Source organism: Coregonus lavaretus (assembly GCF_964263955.1).
Source record: "Coregonus lavaretus genome assembly, chromosome: 9".
Lineage (NCBI taxonomy): Eukaryota > Metazoa > Chordata > Actinopteri > Salmoniformes > Salmonidae > Coregonus > Coregonus lavaretus.
In genome coordinates this window covers 9,483,766-9,504,960 of record NC_139996.1, presented here as the reverse complement: position 1 = coordinate 9,504,960, position 21,195 = coordinate 9,483,766, and the positions used below count along the sequence as shown (strand labels likewise).

Below are 21,195 nucleotides of genomic sequence, written 5' to 3'. Positions count from 1 at the left end.
GCAAAGAGGAGTGGGACAAAATCCCTCCTGAGATGTGTGCAAACCAGGTGGCCAACTACAAGAAACGTCTGACCTCTGTGATTGCCAACAAGGGTTTTGCCACCAAGTACTAAGTCATGTTTTGCAGAGAGGTCAAATACTTATTTCCCTCATTAAGATGCAAATCAATTTATAACATTTCTTACATGTGTTTTTCTGGATTTTTTTGTCATTATTCTGTCTCTCACTGTTCAAATAAACCTACCATTAAAATTATAGACTGATCATGTCTTTGTCAGTGGGCAAACGTACAAAATCAGCAGGGGATCAAATACTTTTTTCCCTCACTGTAACTATTCACCCCCCCCAAAGTCAATACTTTGTAGAGACACCTTTTGCAGCAATTACAGCTGCAAGTATCTTGGGGTATGTCTCTATAAGCTTGGCACATCTAGCCACTGGGATTTTTGCCCATTCCTCAAGGCAAAACTGCTCCAGCTCCTTCAAGTTGGATGGGTTCCGCTGGTGTACAGCAATCTTTAAGTCATACCACAGATTCTCAATTGGGGTTTGGGCTTTGAATAGGCTTTGAATAGGCCATTCCAAGACATTTAAATGTTTCCCCTTAAACCACTCAAGTGTTGCTTTAGCAGTATGCTTAGGGTCATTGTCCTGCTGGAAGGTGAACCTCCGTCCCAGTCTCAAATCTCTGGAAGACTTAAACAGGTTTCCCTCAAGAATTTCCCTGTCCCATCCATCATTCCTTCAATTCTGACCAGTTTCCCAGTTCCTGCTGATGAAAAACATCCCCACAGCATGATGCTGCCACCACCATGCTTCACTGTGGGGATGGTGTTCTCGGGGTGATGAGAGGTGTTCGGTTTGTGCCAGACATAGCGTTTTCCTTGATGGCCAAAAAGCTCAATTTTAGTCTCATCTGACCAGAGTACCTTCTTCCATATGTTTGGGGAGTCTCCCACATGCCTTTTGGCGAACACAAAACGTGTTTGCTTATTTTTTCTTTAAGCAATGGCTTTTTTCTGGCCACTCTTTCGTAAAGCCCAGCTCTGTGGAGCGTACGGCTTAAAGTGGTCCTATGGACAGATACTCCAATCTCCGCTGTGGAGCTTTGCAGCTCCTTCAGGGTTATCTTTGGTCTCTTTGTTGCCTCTCTGATTAATGCTCCCCTTGCCTGGTCCGTGAGTTTTGGTGGGCGGCCCTCTCTTGGCAGGTTTGTTGTGGTGCCATATTCGTTCCATTTTTAAATAATGGATTTAATGGTGCTCCGTGGGTGTTCAAGTTTCGGATATTTTTTTTATAACCCAAGCCTGATCTGTACTTCTCCACAACTTTGTCCCTGACCTGTTTGGAGAGCTCCTTGGTCTTCATGGTGCCGCTTGCTTGGTGGTTTTTCATTTCACTTCACCAATTTGGACTATTTTGTGTATGTCCATTACATGAAATCCAAATAAAAATCCATAAAAAATTACAGGTTGTAATGCAACAAAATAGGAAAAACGCCAAGGGGGGCTGAATACTTTTGCAAGGCACTGTACACACACACATATATACATTCATGCTACACACACATCACAACTTATTATACTGCTCAGTTTATACACTGTACACACACATACAGTATCTCACAAAAGTGAGTACACCCCTCACATTTTTGTAAATATTTGAGTATATCTTTTCATGTGACAACACTGAAGAAATGACACTTTTCTACAATGTAAAGTATTGAGCGTACAGCTTGTATAACAGTGTACATTTGCTGTCCCCTCAAAATAACACAACACACATTCATTAATGTCTAAACCGCTGGCAACAAAATTGAGTACACCCCTAAGTAAAAATGTCCAAATTGGGCCCAATTAGCCATTTTCCCTCCCCGGTGTCATGTGACTCGTTAGTGTTACAAGGTCTCAGGTGTGAATGGGGAGCAGGTGTGTTAAATTTGGTGTCATCGCTCTCACACTCCCTCATACTGGTCACTGGAAGTTCAACATGGCACCTCATGGCAAAGAACTCTGAGGATCTGAAAAAAAGAATTGTTGCTCTACATAAAGATGGCCTGGGCTATAAGAAGATTGCCAAGACCCTGAAACTGAGCTGCAGCACAGTGGCCAAGACCATACAGCGGTTTAACAGGACAGGTTCCACTCAGAACAGGCCTCGCCATGGTCGACCAAAGAAGTTGAGTGCACGTGCTCAGCGTCATATCCAGAGGTTGTCTTTGGGAAATAGACGTATGAGTGCTGCCAGCATTGCTGCAGAGGTTGAAGGGGTGGGGGGTCAGCCTGTCAGTGCTCAGACCATACGCCGCACACTGCATCAAATTGGTCTGCATGACTGTCGTCCCAGAAGGAAGCCTCTTCTAAAGATGATGCACAAGAAAGCCCGCAAACAGTTTGCTGAAGACAAGCAGACTAAGGACATGGATTACTGGAACCATGTCTTGTGGTCTGATGAGACCAAGATAAACTTATTTGGTTCAGATGGTGTCAAGCATGTGTGGCGGCAACCAGGTGAGGAGTACAAAGACAAGTGTGTCTTGCCTACAGTCAAGCATGGTGGTGGGAGTGTCATGGTCTGGGGCTGCATGAGTGCTGCCAGCACTGGGGAGCTACAGTTCATTGAGGGAACCATGAATGCCAACATGTACTGTGACATACTGAAGCAGAGCATGATCCCCTCCCTTCAGAGACTGGGCCGCAGGGCAGTATTCCAACATGATAACGACCCCAAACACACCTCCAAGACAACCACTGCCTTGCTAAAGAAGCTGAGGGTAAAGGTGATTGACTGGCCAAGCATGTCTCCAGACCTAAACCCTATTGAGCATCTGTGGGGCATCCTCAAACGGAAGGTGGAGGAGTGCAAGGTCTCGAACATCCACCAGCTCCGTGATGTCGTCATGGAGGAGTGGAAGAGGACTCCAGTGGCAACCTGTGAAGCTCTGGTGAACTCCATGCCCAAGAGGGTTAAGGCAGTGCTGGAAAATGATGGTGGCCACACAAAATATTGACACTTTGGGCCCAATTTGGAAATTTTCACTTAGGTGTGTACTCACTTTTGTTGCCAGCGGTTTAGACATGAATGGCTGTGTGTTGTGTTATTTTGAGGGCAAGGCAAATGTACTCTGTTATACAAGCTGTACACTCACTACTTTACATTGTAGCAAAGTGTCATTTATTCAGTGTTGTCACATATATATACTCAAATATTTACAAAAATGTGAGGGGTGTACTCACTTTTGTGAGATACTGTATATACAATCATGCTACACACACATCACAACTTATTATACTGCTCAGTTTATACACTGCCCCCAATCCTCCCTTCCCCAAAACATGTGTAAATATTGGACTATAAATTGTACCTTCCTGTTTTATACTTATGAGTCATTTACTTTATGTTCATATTCTTATCTTTTATTATTTCTTATTGTTGTTGCATTGTCCAGAAGGAACCTGCAGATAAGCATTTCGTTGCAGACATTCACCTGACTATGTCTTTGGTCTTGTTGCCGATGTGCTTGAGGTCCAGGCTGAGGCGCAGGCCATCCAGTGGCAAGTCCCACAGCCTGCTCAGCTTGCCCATCTCATCAGGGAAGGAGCGTAGGCCGCCATTACGGCTCAAGTCGAGAGAGGTCAGCTCCTCCAGCAGGCCGATCTGAGGAGGGACCTGAAACAGACAGGGGTTACTTTTATATTTAAAAATATATTTTATGAAACCTTCATTTATTCTCATTGAGATAACATCCATTTTACCAGAGAGACCTGTTCTAGAGAGAACATGCAGTTTATCATCGAGGTGTGAGATGCATTGTGTATTGCATTGTCCCTGTTCACTAAATACGACTGTTTCAATGGCACAGTTGGTTAGAGCGCATGGTGCTAACAAACATACATACTTATTGTGGCACGTGTGTTCACTGTCAGTCACTTTGGCGTTTCGGAAATGACCATGTTAATGACATATTACTAAGATGAATGCTGACCTCTGTGAGCTTATTGTCACTCAGGTGTAGTTTCTCCAGTCTGGCCCACTTGTAAACTTCAGGTCCACTCAGGTCCAGCACTCCGATGCGGTTCTGACCGAACATGAGCTCCCGCAGGTTGACCGACGCCCAGGCGCACGGCCCCGGTAAAACTGAGATGTCATTGGTCCTCATATCCACGGACCGTAATCTGAAAGCAAAGTAAAAAGCAAGGATGAGCCATTTTGAATCTCAAGCCAAATTCATGTTTGCACACTAATAAGCAGAGTTTTTACTCAACTAATAGTTAACTAATAAACACCTTCTACAACAATGTAGTTGCCTTCATTAAAACATCAAACTTACATTGGAAGATCCAGAATGGCTTGAGGAATGGTAGTGAAACTGTTATGTGATAACTTCAGCGTTGTTATCTTTGAGGGGAGGTGTGACAGGGAACCTGTGACAGCAGAAACACAAAACACAATGTCATACAATGAATATGTTCTTATTTCGCAAAATACACTAATTAAGTGTTTATCTACATATCCATAAGGAAGATTTAACTAAATTAATTAATTTGTCTGGCAAGACATTTTCTAGAAATCTGTTAGACTTTAATGACTTTCACAGATGTGCCTAATAATAATGCCAAACAATAATCCATTGTAAAACAGCATTGGAAAACTAGTATAGGCCCCATGTTCCGTTAGGATTGAAAAGGATTAAGTAAGTAACTGCGTTACAATGTACTTACTGAGTTGGTTGGTACAGGCACTGAAGTTCTCTAGTTTGGGGCAGCCAGACAGGAAGTCACGTGAGATGCTCTCCACACTGTTCTTACTGATGTCTAGGAGCTTCATCTCCGGAAGACACAGAGGAGACCACAGCTCACTCATTCTGTTCCTACAGGAGAGGAAAAGGTGTATAGACTAAGTTATATTTACGATAATTGATGTCACATACTTGGGTTCAAATCAGAGTAGTTTTCTTTCAAATAATTTGAGGATTTGGTTGAACCTGTCTAGAGTGCCAGATGGGTAGGATTTACATGTTTGACAAAAACTAAACAATAATTCCTGCTTTGTAATGATTTATAATATAATTTTGTGCTAACTACACAGCTAAAGTAAAACGTTCAGCAGTGATGCAAAGAACTCAATTTCCCATCATACCCCTCGAGGGACAGCTCCTCCAGTCGCTCCATGACCCGGCCCAGCTGGTGGGGGAAGGTGGTGATGTGGTTGAAGGACAGGTTGAGTTGCCGTAGCGACGGGCAGCTGACGGCAGGGTCAAGGGTCAGAAGAGGGCCGACACAGTTACGTGACACGTTGAGCATGCTCAGTGAGGGCAGGGCCAGAAGCTCCGCCGGCAAAGACTGCAGCTGGTTGCCTTGGAGATCCAGACGGGTCAGACTCTTCAAGCTCTAAGAAGTATAATTATTATTATTAAGTATTAAATAAATCAACAAAACTATAAATGTATGATAAATGTATGATATAAAATGATGAATATTTGTTTTGTATACTGACAAAATTCTATAGATTAACCAAACATTTAAGCATTCTGAACAGACCCCACACCTCACACAGCCCAGAGGGGAACTCTGATAGGCTGTTCTGGCTCAGGTCTAGTCGATACAGGTGCTCCAGCTGCTGTCGGACAGAACCCTCGTCCATCAAACACGACACACAGTCCAGCTCATTCCCTGATAGGTCCAGCAGGCGGATCCGCTCTCTGTCCCCGCCCAGAGGGGAGGAGATATCCCCAGAGCCCAAGACTGGGGAGTAAATACCTGGAGTGGAAACGACAACAGAAATAATGGATTACCATTGATATGATACCATTGATATGATACCATTGATATGATACCATTGATATGATACCATTGATATTTTGAACAAGGACAAGTAAAGCTAATGTTAGTACCTTTCTGGTTAGGGGTTGTCCTGCCATACCTCCTCTGAAGTGGCTCGTTGAGCTCAACCTCACCCTGGACTCCCTGTGGATGGATACAGGACTGTTTGATTGATTAGTAAATTAATTGGTTAATTGATTGGCACATAGCTTAATTAATTAATTGATTGAAAGAGAGAGAGAGAGAGAGAGAGAGAGAGAGAGAGAGAGAGAGAGAGAGAGAGAGAGAGAGAGAGAGAGAGAGAGAGAGAGAGAGAGAGAGAGAGAGAGAGAGAGAGAGAGAGAGAGAGAGAGAGAGAAAGAGAGAGAAAGAGAGAGCAGGTCAGTTGAGTTTTTTCTCTGAAATAGAGTAACTTCACAAATAAACAATATTTAGATTGGTGGTAAAGAAGATAGCCCACCTCGGAGCTAAAGTGCCTGCGACGCCCGTTCTTCCTCTTCTGTGACCCCGCCTTCCACTCCTCTGACAAATCATTTGGGGACTTGGGGGACAGCGCCACTGAAAGCGAATCACTTCCTGTGAAAATAAGGAGACATACCGTAAGCAAGACATTCCCCAAATAAAGCAACTGTGGCCAATAATTAACAGTCACCAAATTAGCTATTATATTATAGATACCAAATAATGGTTATTTTTTACCAAGTGATTCCATTGTGACTAGCAAGAGAGAGTAATTAGTTTGTAATAAACATTTGAAAGTTGACAGGGGGCGCTGTTCTGTGTGTCTCATGGTCCACCTCACCGTCACTCTCCATGTCGTCATTGGTGAAGACCAGACTGTCCTCTAAAGACAGGAAGCTGGAGTCCTCACTCTCGTCTGTCAGGTACCCAGAGGTCAGGCAGGGGTCAGCTAGAGACCTGGGGGTCGAGGGGGTAGGGGCCGTCTTACTCCTCTGGAAGGATAACACGTACCGGGCTAAACATGCACCATTACCTGAAAACACAACACAGAGAGCACACATCCTTCATCCCAGGGTTCTGACCAAAATACATACGCACACGTATTGTAAATAAAACTATTTTTTATGTTCTATTCATTCTAGATTGGAAATGTATAAGTAATATGATAGTTTCAGCTTTCCTTCAAATAAGATCTAGAGATCTACAGGAGTATCTAGGGAGGAGAGTCTATAACTAGGGGTCAACTCGGAAATCAGCATCAGTGACTAGACTCACTTGTGCTGGAGCATAGACTGTTGGCGCGGCCTCGTTCAGAGAGCAGGGGGCTGAGCCAGGCAGCGTCCACCCGACCCAGCCTGAACCCCCCCAGACAGAGGGCATTGTTGTTCAGGTCCAGCCCCAGACGCCCCAGCAGCTGGATGACCGCAGGGCCGTCCCCACGACGCACGCTGGCACCCAGGGCACCACGCAGGTGCTGCTCATGGACCCCACGGCTGAGAAGCAGCACCACAAGCTCCAGAGGTCCGCCCTGCTCACACACCTGGGAGGGGATGCAGTGGGGAAGTGGGTGAGCAGGGTTGGGAATCGAAGGGCAACGCCTAGGAACTGAGTTCCCAAAGTGAAACAAATTTAGAAAATGTTTTGGGGCTGAATTCCCAACAACCACCCAAGTACACACATACACATCTACACACACACACGGATCATATTTCATCAGATCCCCACAGAGATCAGTGCTGACCTGGTATATGAGCGACTCAGTCTTGGTCTTCTTATTGATGTCGGCTCCTAGCTGGATGAGACACTCAGCCATGAGCACATCTCCGTCCTCACAGGCCTTCTCCAGCATACTGTACCTCAGCTCTGCATCGCCACACATCTTGGACAGGGCCAGGCATGCAGCCTTACGCAGCTGGGAGAGATAGAGGAAGAGAGAGAGACAGAGAGGGAGAGCGAGATGAAGAGAGACAGAGAGAGCGAGAGAGAGAGAGGGAGGGCAAGATGAAGAGAGGGAGAGAGAGAGAGAGAGAGAGAGAGAGAGAGAGAGAGAGAGAGAGAGAGAGAGAGAGAGAGAGAGAGAGAGAGAGAGACAGAGACAGAGACGAGACAGAGACAGAGAGGGAGAGGGAGATTAAGAGCGAGAGAGAGAGAGAGAGAGAGGTAGGGCAAGATGAAGAGAGGGAGAGAGAGAGGGAGAGAGAGAGAGAGAGAGAGAGAGAGAGAGAGAGAGAGAGAGAGAGAGAGAGAGAGAGAGAGAGAGAGAGAGAGAGAGAGAGAGACAGAGACAGAGACAGAGATTAAGAGAGAGAGAGAGAGAGAGAGAGAGAGAGAGACAGCGACAGAGACAGAGACAGAGAGGGAGAGGGAGAGGGAGAGGGAGATTAAGAGAGAGAGAGAGAGAGAGAGAGAGAGAGGGAGGGCAAGATGAAGAGAGGGAGAGAGGGAGAGAGAGAGAGAGAGAGAGAGACAGAGACAGAGACAGAGAGGGAGAGGGAGATTAAGAGAGAGAGAGAGAGAGAGAGAGAGAGAGCGAGAGAGAGAGAGAGAGAGAGAGAGAGAGAGAGAGAGAGAGAGAGAAGGGGGGGGGGATAATGGAGGGAGAAGGGGAAGTTATAAGATGGGTAAGGAAGGAAGACCAAGGAATATAGAGTATGTGAACAGACACACAGAAACACACACACACACACACACACACACATACTTACCGGGTAGCTGCATCGGTCGGGTGGTCCTTCTTTGAGCTGGAGGAAGATCTCTCTGTCAAAGCCTTCCCTCTGTAGCTCCCCTGCGGCCCCTGAGCAGGCGTCCAGCATCCGCAGGGCCACCTGGAACCCCTATTTAGTTTTAAAAAATGTCATTACTTGAAATAACTGGAAATCTTCTAGACTAATATGGCTTTGAGGACCATAGAGGCTTACTCACCTTTAAAAGCATCTCTGCGTCCTCTCTGTACTGCAGGAGAGTGGTAACGAGAACAGACGCCAGGACGGGAACTATCATTCTGGACAGCTTCTTCTTAGACACAAGGCAGTAGAGGAGGTTTAGACCCCAGTAGTGGATTTCTATTGAAGAGGAAGGAAGGGAGTCAGGGACAGAACCTTGAAGTCTCTGCTTTACTTGTCTTGATTCGCTTTACTTGACAGGGACAATGCACGTCCATCAACATTTCTGTAAACGTGCCATATTTAGCCAGTCAGCAGTGTAACTACTCGCTCTCACCTCGTTCCCTAGGGAACATCTGTAGTGTGTGCAGCACAGTGTCTATTGCCCCCTGTTGACAGAGCAGGTCTACAGCACCGGAGCAGTCAGTCAGGGCATACAGAACCCGCAGGCCACACTCCTGGATGGCTGCACTGCTAATAAACTACCACACAAACAACAAAAAGGTTTATATTTTAAGGGCAGTCTATTATTAACAAGGATAACTGTGTGAATACTAGGGACCAGGGATTGTATTCACAAAGTGTCTCAGAGTAGGAGTGTTTTAGGATCAGCCTTTTAGATCACAATTGATAAGATTACAGGGACGGGTGGACCTGATTTCTGATCAACACTCCTACTCTGAGATGCTTTATGAATACAGGCCCTGATTTTGAGCAGGGAATGAATTGCATGGGGAGACATGATTACCCTGTTGAGTGCCTCTAGGTAGACCGTGTGGGCCCCCTCCACCACACTCTGGTTTTTCTGCACCCTCAGAGACACGTCCACTGTGTCTGGATCAGCCACAGACACACCATGATCAGACACCCGCAAACTCCTGTCTGCACACACACACACAAAAGATAAGTGAAAATACATTCAGCTAAATACATCTGACTAAGACAAAAAAGGTCTCTCTTGCTTTGGGCACTATGGCTGGAGCTTGATACACGTATGAACACGTATGGACACGTATGGACACGTATGAACACGTATGGACACGTATGGACACATATGGACACGTATGGACACGTATGGACACGTATGAACACGTATGGACACGTATGGACACGTATGGACACATATGGACACGTATGAACACGTATGGACACGTATGGACACGTCTGCTAAATGGCTAAAATGTAAATGTAAATGTATGGACACGTATGAACACGTATGGACACGTATGGACACATATGGACACGTATGAACACATATGAACACTTGAAAATGCTTTAACACTTGTGTACACATACAAATACCTAAATACTTTTAAAAACACATGTAAATACTTGAACACTTGTACACCATAAGTGTTGACTGTCTATGTGCGTCTCCTACCAGGACAGAGGAAGGCCAGGCTGGCCTTCAGGGCTTCCAGCTGGACCTCAGGTATGAAGTTATGGACCTTCATGGCCCTAAGGATCTGACCCATGGCCATGTTCAGTTCATCCAGACTGGCCGTCCTACAGAGAGATGCAGGGGACATCAGTGGTACCCTAGACCAGTGACTCCCAAACTGTGGGGACCACTGGTCCCAACCCCCCCCCCCAAAAAAAGGAACTCAGTCCGGCTTTAAAAGTACTCTTGAAAGTTGTAAGAGTAGAATGCACAAGGTGCCATTTCGAAATTGGGTAGTGCATCATCAGTTCCTCTTTTCATGTCAGTCATTAAAGACCTTAGAGAGCTATTTATAACTTGTCAGAAATGTCAGAAGACAGACCTGTTCCACAAGAGAAACCTGCTCTGCAAGTAGGGACCTCTTCAGAAGTTGACTAACGTCAGAAGACTTTTAGCCCATAAAATGTCAGTTGAAATCATGTCAGTAGATGGCAGTTGAAATGATTCCTACCTTCCCTTGAAGAGCAGGTGAAGTAGCTTACATCCACCAGCAGAGACCTCTGGAGAGGACAGGTGTCTCCTCATCATCTCCACCACGTTCACATGGAGGCCATTGGACAACAACAGAGATCGCATTTTACCTGCAAACACACACACACACACACACACACACACAGTTAAATATTCTACAATAATAAGCAGAGGCTGAAGTCTGACCTGACTTGATGTAATCTCAGACAGTTGACAGGTAGTAACAGTGTCCTACGTTAGCAGGAGCTAGGGGGTCTGACTCACTATTGTAGGTGATGAGCGTAACCATGGCGCTGGCAGCAGCCTGGAACACCCCAGGAGAGGAGGAGTGGAGCAGCATGGCAGCCATGATTTGTCTGTGGACTGGTGTCCTGGGGAGCACACGATCACTGTCAATACAATACCACGAGGACTGTTCAAGCTTAAGCTAAAGCGAACCGGTCAATGACAATACCATGAGGAAAGCTCATGCTAACGGACTACCTTCCATCTTGCTCTTCTGTGGAATGGTGCCATGACTCGCTGCCATGCAATAGCAGGCTGTGTATGGCCCAACATGCAGCTTCCTAGGGGGGAGATGGTTAGAAGCAGAAAGAGAGAGATGAGGACAGACAGAAGGAGAGAAGAATAGCAGGACAGGAGGACTAAAGTGTCAATATAAGAGAAGCTAATAGATGATGTGCAATATAAAGTGCTGAGGACTTACCTGCACTGTGGAATCAGCAGCATGGAACTCCAGAGCTCTGCAGCAGGCCTCCATCCAGCACAACCCCAGATCATCCACCGCCACCTCCTTCCCTCGGTTCTCTTCCTCCTCTCCCTCCTCCATCCCTTCCTTCGCCACAGCTTTGCTCTGCACTATGGTTTGAGCTGAGTTGATGAGAAACAGGAAGCAACCGTGGTGAACCAGGTGTGAAGACAGATACACACCCAAAAGTGTGTGTTTCAAGTTTCATTAGCTGTATGCGTGGTAAACACTGTCCAATGAAATGCTTACTTTCAGGTTCCTTCTGGACAATGCAACAACAATAAGAAATAATAAAAGATAAGAATATGAACATAAAGTAAATGACTCATAAGTATAAAACAGGAAGGTACAATTTATAGTCCAATATTTACACGTGTTTTGGGGAAGGGAGGATGGGGGGCAGTGTATAAACTGAGCAGTATAATACGTTGTGATGTGTGTGTAGCATGAATGTATGTGTGTGTGTGTGTGTGTATGTCTGTGTGGGTGTGTGCATGTGTGCTTTGCGGAGAATCAGAGCAGGTGGTCAGCCCAGTTCAAGTGTTCAGCAGTCTGATGGTTTGTACAGTGGCTTGTGAAAGTATTCACCCCCCTTGGCATTTTTCCTATTTTGTTGCCTTACAACCTGGAATTAAAATGGATTTTTGGGTGGTTTGTATCATTTGATTTACACATGCCTACCACTTTGAAGATGCAAAATATTTTTTATTGTGTAACAAACAAGAAATAAGACAAAAAAACAGAAAACTTGAGCGTGCATAACTATTCACCCCCCCAAAGTCAATACTTTGTAGAGCCACATTTTGCAGCAATTACAGCTGCACGTCTCTTCGGGTATGTCTCTATAAGCTTGGCACATCTAGCCACTGGGGTTTTTGCCCATTCTTCAAGGCAAAACTGCTCCAGCTCCTTCAAGTTGGATGGGTTCTGCTGGTGTACAGCAATCTTTAAGTCATACCACAGATTCTCATTTGGATTGAGGTCTGGGCTTTGACTAGGCCATTCCAAGACATTTAAATGTTTCCCCTTAAACCACTCAAGTGTTGCTTTAGCAGTATGCTTAGGGTCATTGTCCTGCTGGAAGGTGAACCTCCGTCCCAGTCTCAAATCTCTGGAAGACTGAAACAGGTTTCCCTCAAGAATTTCCCTGTATTTAGCCCCATCCATCATTCCTTCAATTCTGACCAGTTTCCCAGTCCCTGCTGATGGAAAACATCCCCACAGCATGATGCTGCCACCACCATGCTTCACTGTGGGGATGGTGTTCTCGGGGTGATGAGAGGTGTTCGGTTTGTGCCAGACATAGCGTTTTCCTTGATGGCCAAAAAGCTCAATTTTAGTCTCATCTGACCAGAGTACCTTCTTCCATATGTTTGGGGAGTCTCCCACATGCCTTTTGGCGAACACCAAACGTGTTTGCTTATTTGTTTCTTTAAGCAATGGCTTTTTTCTGGCCACTCTTCTGGAAAGCCCAGCTCTGTGGAGTGTACGGCTTAAAGTGGTCCTATGGACAGATACACCAATCTCAGCTGTGGAGCTTTGCAGCTCCTTCAGGGTTATCTTTGGTCTCTTTGTTGCCTCTCTGATTAATGCCCTCCTTGCCTGGTCTGTGAGTTTTGGTGGGCGGCCCTCTCTTGGCAGGTTTGTTGTGGTGCCATATTCTTTCAATTTTTTAATAATGGATTTAATGGTGCTCCGTGGGTGTTCAAAGTTTCAGATATTTTTTATAACCCAAGCCTGATCTGTACTTCTCCACAACTTTGTCCCTGACCTGTTTGGAGAGCTCCTTGGTCTTCATGGTGACGCTTGCTTGGTGGTTTTTCATTCCACTTCACCAATTTGGACTATTTTGTGTATGTCCATTACATGAAATCCAAATAAAAATCCATTTAAATTACAGGTTGTAATGCACCAAAATAGGAAAAACGCCAAGGGGGATGAATACTTTTGCAAGGCACTGTGGATAGAAACTGTCTCTGAGCCTGTTGGTATCAGACCTCATGCTCCGATACCGTCTGAACGATGGTAAGGGAGAGAACAGCTCGTGACTGGGCTGTGTGGGGTCCTTGATGATGCTGTGTGCCTTCCTCAAGCACGGTTTTGAGTAGATGTCCTGGATGGGTGGGAGCACGGTCCCGGTGATGTACTGGGCCGTTTTTCACCACGCCCTGGAGGGCCTTGCAGTCGTGGATGGAGCAATTCCCGTACCAGGCCGTGGTGCAACCGGTCAGGACGCTCTCGATGGTGCAGCGGTAGTATTTGGAGAGGACCAGTGGTGGCATGTTGAATTTCTTCAGCCACCTTAGGAAGTAGAGACGCTGTTGCGCCCTCTTGACAAGAGTGGTGGTGTTGTTAGTGCATGATGTGGACGCCGGGGAACTTAAAACTTGTGACTCTTTTTACTGCAGTCCCGTTGATGTGGATCGGGGCATGTTCCCTCCTATGCCTCCTGAAGTCAACAACCAACTTCTTTGTTTTGCTGACATTGAGGGACAGGTTGTTGTCATGACACCACAAAGCCAGTTCACTTACCTCCTCCCTTTAGGCTGTCTTGTTGTCCCTGTAGGCCTACAACCGTGGTGTTGTCAGCAAACTGTGTGTGTGTGTGTGTGTGTGTGTGTGTGTGTGTGTGTGTGTGTGGTGTTTGTGGTGTGTGTGGTGTGTGTGTGTGTGTGTGTGTGTACTCACTGAGGGCAGCCAGACAGGAGAGCGCAGCAGCTTGTAGAGTGGCATTCTCAGGGTAAGTCAAACATGCTCTTACAGTGACCCTATGCAACCCATTCAGCACCAGGATACTACAATATCTTTCTGAAAGACAAAAACAAAACTATTAGGGAGGGATGTGTTTGTGGTGTCCAGGGGGTTTCCCCAGCCTCATCTCTCAACGTTATAGGAAGTTGCAGGGCTGTCGTGTGGCTAAAAAACAAATAAAGTATTGTGGCTTTGAATCCTACTGCTCATGACCTCTGACCCTTTCACCCTGGAACTGACCTGATGTAAACTTTGTGAACAGACAGCAGCCGACCTCCTGCAGTGCCTCAACCTCTGGGAACAACTCCATGGCTCCAGCCACCACACTGTAACACCTCTCTCCCCCCGACATCAGGATCTCCACGTTACTGGCTGCGATTGATTGAATGATTGATAGATAGATAGATTAATACTTCATTGATCCCCAAAGGGAAACAATGTCAGCAGCAAATGAAACAGAGTAGTCTTTTTGTGTTTTCTTGTCTGTAGGGTTGCACAATTCTGGTAACTTTCTCAAAATTCCCAGGTTTTCCAGAAATCCAGGTTGGAGCCTGGAGGATTCCCGGATTGCTTGCTTATCCCCTCCTGATTCCAAGGATTTCTGGCAAATATGGGAATTTTGAGAAAGTTGCCAGAATTGTGCAACCTTACAGACAAGAAAACACAAAAATAATACAATCTGTGCCATGATACACATGACCTACACATTCATCAGAGAACAAGAACAACAACATGGTGATTTCCCATACCACAACAGGCTTGACATTCAATCAACTCAAATTAAGACAATCATTGTGAGGAGTAAGACAAGTATCTGCTTGTTACAAACCCACAGCTATATCTTTACTGAGAAAATCTACAAATCTTTGAGAAAAGGCTCAAATCTAATTAAATGTCTACAGTGGGTCTAGCAGCCAGAATAGAAATTACAATAATTCCAGAGGGGAGGGGGGCGGGGGGGATAAACAGACACGTTTTGTTTATTATTCTTTATTGGGGACTTACCAGGGCCTGCTAGAGGAAGAAGAACCTTCATGGCCTGCAGAACCAGGTCTTCACTGTCGTGGAAACGGCGGAGAGCACCTAGAACCACACTGTGGTCCTGGTTCTCCAGAAACTCTACCAGGTCGTCATCAGACACTGCCAACACAGAGACGAACACAACATCAGTCAGAGTATGAAGGAATATGGCTGAAAAATCCCAAGGAACATCAAAAATTCCCAAAACGTGATGAGTACTACTTTGCAGATTTTGATGGCAAGGCAAAATCCCCAACTTGCAATGCAACCCTCTAGTAAATAATAATATGACTAGGTATCTACACTGAGTGGACAGAACATTAAGAACACCTGCTCTTTCATTTACATTTACATTTAAGTCATTTAGCAGACGCTCTTATCCAGAGCGACTTACAGTTAGTGAATACATTTTTTTTTTTATACTGGCCCCCCGTGGGAAACCATTTCCATGACATAGACTGACCAGGTAAAACCAGGTTAAAGCTACGATCCCTTATTGATGTCTCTTGTTAAATCCACTTCAAATCAGTGTAGATGAAGGGGTGGAGACAGGTTAAAGAAGGATTTTTAAGCCTCAAGACAATTGAGACATGGATTGTGTATGTGTGCCATTCAGAGGGTGAATGGGCAAGACAAAATATTTAAGTGACTTTGAACGGGGTATGGTAGTAGGTGCCAGGCACACCGGTTTGTCTCAAGAACTGTAACGATGCTGGGTTTTTCACACTCAACAGTTTCCCGTGTGTATCCAGAATGGTCCACCACCCAAAGGACATCCAGCCAACTTGACACATGGGCCAGCATTCCTGTGGAACGCTTTTGACACCTTGTAGAGTCCATGCCCTGACAAATTGAGGCTGTTCTGAGGGCAAAAGAAGGGGGTGCAACTCAATATTAGGAAGGTGTTCCTAATGTCCGGTACACTCAGTGTATATCTCACCTCTGTCCAGTAGCAGCTGGAGAGCACGGCAGCCCTGAATCTGAACCTCCTCACTGGAGGGGAAAGCCTTCATCCCGTCAACAATCAAACTAAACACGTCCTCCTCCTCATCCCGAATCAACAACACGATGGCATCTAGACACAGAGAAAACAACATCTGGTGACACTTGAATTGAATCTGACCCCGCAGGGCTAATGTTTTATCACTTGTTATAAGCATGTATGAACCTTTATAATGTCTCGTCATAAGGCTTCTATAATGTTGTGTATCAACATATAGACTTATTTATACAGGATCATCGTTTTTTTCGATTCATTGCTTCTCTGGTTTAGGACACAGTGACCTTTCACCCATAGAATAACTGAAAGCACCTAGGTTTACTTCCTACCTTGTAAATACCTCACCCTCAAGGACAGTCCTGGGAACCCCTGTGCTGTGTGTGCAGATTTCTGTCCCGCTTAACCTTCACGTTACTGGGCTCAACTGATACTGTACTGTCCCTTTGACTAGCTAGAGGGTTGGACCTGAGGGGGGGGGGGGGGGATGACGACCATGTGACCTAATTAAATCTGCTGCATTCTAAGGGCTCCTTGGCAACCATGGGTATGATGTCATATCTATTATATGATCTGTCAATAAATGAAAGGAATTGACTGAGGGCGGAAATCGACACACAGAGTGACTTTGAGATGAGATACGCTGAGTTAGACAATATGATGAATTGAGTGTCTTGATGACAGATAAACAGAGAGGACACTATTGGCCTGAGGGCTGGTAGTGGAGTACAGTTACAAGACATTGACAATTTAAACAATGTCTGATAGTATACTATACCACTTGTTTTTGCAGTTTGTGCCTGTAATTGGGGGGGGCATTCCTATCACTTAAGCGCGATCGGAACGTCCCCTCCTTACAGACACAAACTGCAAAAACAAGTGATACACTGTCATGTTTGTCCATTTACTGTACACCACTGCCAGCAAAAAGTGATATGACTTGGTATGATATGGCAGTCATGTGTATATGCCATGTTTACAGTCCTTGAATTCCTTAACAAAAATGCCTTAAAGAGATTCTCCGTTACTTTTGTATACTTTTTAGCCAGCAGTTCTGAAAGTAGCGCTCACGAGCCAAAAGTAGTCCCCGAAAATGTAGTACCACGTCACATACTGTATGTGCAGATACTGTATGATGGTACGTTCTCGTCGCAGTGTCTGTAGTTTCGCTGTAGGGCTGCGTTTACACAAATACACTAAATTGCCATAAGTAGCTGGACACCCCTTCAAATGAGTGGATTTGGCTATTTCAGCCACACCCGTTGCTGACAGGTGTATAAAATCGAGCACACCGCCATGCGATCTCCATAGACAAACATTGACAATAGAATGGCCCGTACTGAAGAACTCAGTGACTTTCAACGTGGCACCGTCATAGGATGCCACCTTTCCACCTTTCTGCCCTGCTAGAGCTTCCCGGTCAACTGTAAGTGCTGTTATTGTGAAGTGGAAACGTTTAGGAGCAACAACGGCTCAGCCGCGAAGTGGTAAGCCACACAAGCTCACAGAACGGGACCGCCGAGCGCTGAAGTGCGTAGCTCGTAAAAATCGTCTGTCCTCGGTTGCAATACTCACTACCGAGTTCCAAACTGCCTCTGGAAGCAACGTCAGCACAATAATTGTTCGTCGGGAACTTCATGAAATAGGTTTCCATGGCCGAGCAGCAGCACACAGTCGGCTGGAGGGGTGTAAAGCTCGCCGCCATTGGACTCTGGAGCAGTGGAAACGCGTTCTCTGGAGTGATGAATCATGCTCCACCATCTGGCAGTCCGACGAACTAATCTGGGTTTGGCGGCTGCCAGGAGAACGCTACCTGCTCCAATGCATAATGCCAATTGTAAAGTTTGGTGGAGGAGGAATAATTGTTTGGGTCTGTTTTTCATGGTTCGGGCTAGGTCCCTTAATAATTCCAGTGAAGGGAAATTTTAACGCTACAGCAATGACATTCTAGATGTTTATGTGCTTCCAACTTTGTGGCAACAGTTTTGGGAAAGCCGTTTCCTGTTTCAGTCCCCCTGCACAAAGCAAGGTCCATGCGGAGATGGTTTGTCGAGATCGGTGTGGAAGAACTTGACTGGCCTGCACAGAGCCCTGACCTTAACCCCATCGAACACCTTTGGGATTAATTGGAACGCCGACTGCGAGCCAGGCCTAATCGCCCAACATCAGTGCCTGACCTCACTAATGCTTGTGGCTAAATGGAAGCAAGTCCCCGCAGCAATGTTCCAACATCTAGCGGGAGCAAGCGTGACACATGATTTTCTAATTAGATGTTCGACAAGCAGGTGTCCACATACTTTTGGTCATGTAGTGTATGTGCTCTCTCTCTCATTGCTCTCTCTCTCTCGCTCTGTTGTGTGTGCATCTTGCTATCGGTCACTCAAATGGCGAGGGGCTGAAGCTCATTGGGTAGAACTCAAATTGCTAGGGGGCTAGCCCACGTGGGGGAAAATGTAGGGAAAATGATGCAGCACAGCTTCCAGAAAAACAGTTGCTTTCAAACTAGGGATTTTGTAGCTCATAGATTATGCATATATGAACTACACATTGAGGCTTAAAAAATACTTAGTACTTGCCAAAGTTCCGGAGCATGTCTTTAACATAGTATGCTACAAAGAGCTACTGTATGTACTTTAGGCCTATGGCTCATTCTGAAGTTAACCTGGCACTGCATGCTGGTATCTTACTGTTCTTTTTGTTAGGAATCATTTTTGTGTGCTAGACTGATCTAGTGACTTTTTAACATCTACCATAACATATTTCTAGTTGAGTGACTCTGCTCCCTGGACATTATAAACATGTCGTGGTTCACCAGAAGCCTATGGCCTGTTGTTATCTTGAGTCATGGGAGGTGGGTGATACTGTTGCAGATGCACCAGATAGATGAACGATATATTACATATTAATATAATAGCATATAAAAAGAGCTGACTAAGACCCATTGGTCAAAGAAAGCATTGCTGCAATGTACCTGCAAGAGGTAGGTATTCTCCTGTCCTTTTCAAAAGATGCGTTATTGTACCTGATCTAAGGAGCAGAGCCAGTGCCCTGAGCCCAACCATCATCACTCTGCAGTCTCCACTGTGCTGGGACAACACCTTAAGGATCTGCCTGCAAATCAAATACAGGGTAAAACATAGTGGGGTGAGCACATATACAATCACACACACAAGAAACAAATGCATGCATGTGCACACACACACAATTTTCTATTCGGTTTTTGCACTAACAGCACTGAACACAGTGTCTTAACAATAGGCTTCTTTTGCATTTGTGCCCTTTCAATTCCCTGTCTGGCTTTGGACTTCCTTCCTTGTGGTTCCCCGACAGAAAGAACATAATATCAAAACAAGGACAACTCCTCCTACCCACAAAGTCCCTCAATATCCTGAGTTAGCTGGATGAACACATACTGCAAGGAGGTCTTCCACTACTTACTGGTGCACTCCAAGTACATCCCAGTCTTTCCCTGCTCCCAGGGGCTTGACCAGTGAGTCCAAGGTGGAAGGACATATCTCCATCAGCCGACACAACAACGACCATCCCACCTGCAGGGAAAATAAACTCCCAGTCTTTCTGTATATATAAAATGACTGGTTACACTTTACAAGACAGTGTACATATTCCTGTAAGTCGAGTCAAGTACAGTGTAAGTACAGCTTAACAACTAGTCATTACAATAGTTGTTGTGACACTGTACAAGAATATCACACACTAGAGCTCTAATGGAAAGTGTGACCCTGACAGATGAGGTCATGTGACCCAAGCAGGTATTCAGTTTCACTTTGAATTGATACTGAGATTTCAGATTCACCTATCGTAGGGACTTACATTTTAGTCATTTAGCAGAAACTCTTATCCAGGCCTTCTGCTTGATTAGTACTACAGTATAACTGTATTATATGTGTAAAGACAATAGTGCTCAGCTGGCTGATGCAGTGAGTTGTGATAATGGATTACCTGTTGCACCCCTCTGCTGTCGCTGTAAGTCGACAACACCACCATAAGAGGCCCATGGACATCTTTATCCTCAAAAAGCTCTGCTGCTGACAGAAAAGATCAGAGGAGAGGAGAGACAGAGGAGATGGGAGACAGAGGAGAGACAGATGCGAGGGGAGACAGAGGAGAGGGGAGACAGAGGAGAGACAGACGAGAGACAGAGGAGAGATAGGAGAGGGGAGACAGGAGAGAGGAGAGACAGAGGAGAGGGAAGACAGAGGAGAGGGGAGACAGAGGAGAGGGGAGACAGAGCAGAGACAGAGAGGGGAGACAGAGAAGAGGGGAGACAGAGGAGAGGGGAGACAGGAGAGGGGAGTCAGCGGCGAGGGGAGTCGGGAGAGGAGAGTCAGGGGAGAGGGGAGACAGAGGAGAGACGGAGGAGAGAGAGGAGAGGAGGAGAGGGACAGGAGAGAGAGGAGAGGAGAAACAGAGGAGAGGGAGAGGGGAGGGAGACAACAGGAGAGAGCAGAAGAGAGAATGACATGTTCTTTCAGTTCAATAATGAGATAAACATAGACATGCTCATTTCTATTTTTAACTGGGTGTAACTTTAACAATTGCCTGGCTTAGATAGATGAGAATAACAGAAGTCTGAAATTGACACTTTATACATGTAAACAACTGTCCTACAGTAAGTACACTGCATGGAGAGTTTAAACACAAATGCACAATCAGTAGGCAACTATAAATTGGTATAAATGACGGAAAATAGTATTAAATATTCTAGTAAATAACTATAATGTATGGTTTCTTACCACAGTCATCAGTGTGCGCCAGGAAAATAAGGTCTTCGATGATCTGAACCAGGGTACTCAACTGCTTCCCCTCCTGTTGGTTTTTCAACCTCACTAATAGTTTTTTCAATCTTTCTTCCAGTTCCTCCTTGTTAACCATGGTATTTGATATGTTGTTCGATAAATGAAGACTTTAAATGCATTTATCTATAGTTACAATCCTCCAAAAGCGACAATGGACTGCATGAATAACAACAACGTTGCACTGAAGAAAGTGGGATACTGTAACTTGTAGCCATTGAAGACACACTAACAATGTAACTGAACGCATAGCATAATACGGCAGCTGACCCAAAGTTAGAAGTTGTC

General features: G+C 45.4%; 1 protein-coding gene across 1 annotated transcript in view; it reads right to left on the bottom strand.

Moving 5' to 3' along the window:
- lrrk2 (leucine-rich repeat kinase 2) overlaps positions 1–20,992 on the bottom strand; it is a 65,115-nt gene extending 44,123 nt beyond the window's left edge. The window contains exons 1-28 of the mRNA XM_084168262.1: positions 20,848–20,992; positions 20,054–20,136; positions 19,532–19,641; positions 19,116–19,204; positions 16,037–16,171; positions 15,082–15,216; positions 14,317–14,448; positions 14,014–14,133; positions 11,284–11,447; positions 11,061–11,143; positions 10,842–10,948; positions 10,558–10,687; positions 10,047–10,171; positions 9,414–9,547; positions 9,003–9,147; positions 8,706–8,845; positions 8,489–8,617; positions 7,525–7,695; positions 7,059–7,323; positions 6,625–6,816; positions 6,283–6,398; positions 5,894–5,966; positions 5,548–5,759; positions 5,140–5,390; positions 4,722–4,870; positions 4,331–4,424; positions 3,986–4,175; positions 3,488–3,669 (exon numbers count right to left, since the gene is read on the bottom strand). Of these exons, the coding sequence (XP_084024388.1) occupies positions 3,488–3,669; positions 3,986–4,175; positions 4,331–4,424; positions 4,722–4,870; positions 5,140–5,390; positions 5,548–5,759; positions 5,894–5,966; positions 6,283–6,398; positions 6,625–6,816; positions 7,059–7,323; positions 7,525–7,695; positions 8,489–8,617; positions 8,706–8,845; positions 9,003–9,147; positions 9,414–9,547; positions 10,047–10,171; positions 10,558–10,687; positions 10,842–10,948; positions 11,061–11,143; positions 11,284–11,447; positions 14,014–14,133; positions 14,317–14,448; positions 15,082–15,216; positions 16,037–16,171; positions 19,116–19,204; positions 19,532–19,641; positions 20,054–20,136; positions 20,848–20,986 (3,995 nt within the window). The 5' untranslated portion in view covers positions 20,987–20,992. The remainder of the gene's footprint in view (positions 1–3,487; positions 3,670–3,985; positions 4,176–4,330; positions 4,425–4,721; positions 4,871–5,139; positions 5,391–5,547; positions 5,760–5,893; positions 5,967–6,282; positions 6,399–6,624; positions 6,817–7,058; positions 7,324–7,524; positions 7,696–8,488; positions 8,618–8,705; positions 8,846–9,002; positions 9,148–9,413; positions 9,548–10,046; positions 10,172–10,557; positions 10,688–10,841; positions 10,949–11,060; positions 11,144–11,283; positions 11,448–14,013; positions 14,134–14,316; positions 14,449–15,081; positions 15,217–16,036; positions 16,172–19,115; positions 19,205–19,531; positions 19,642–20,053; positions 20,137–20,847) is intronic.
- Positions 20,993–21,195: the final 203 nt, after the last annotated feature.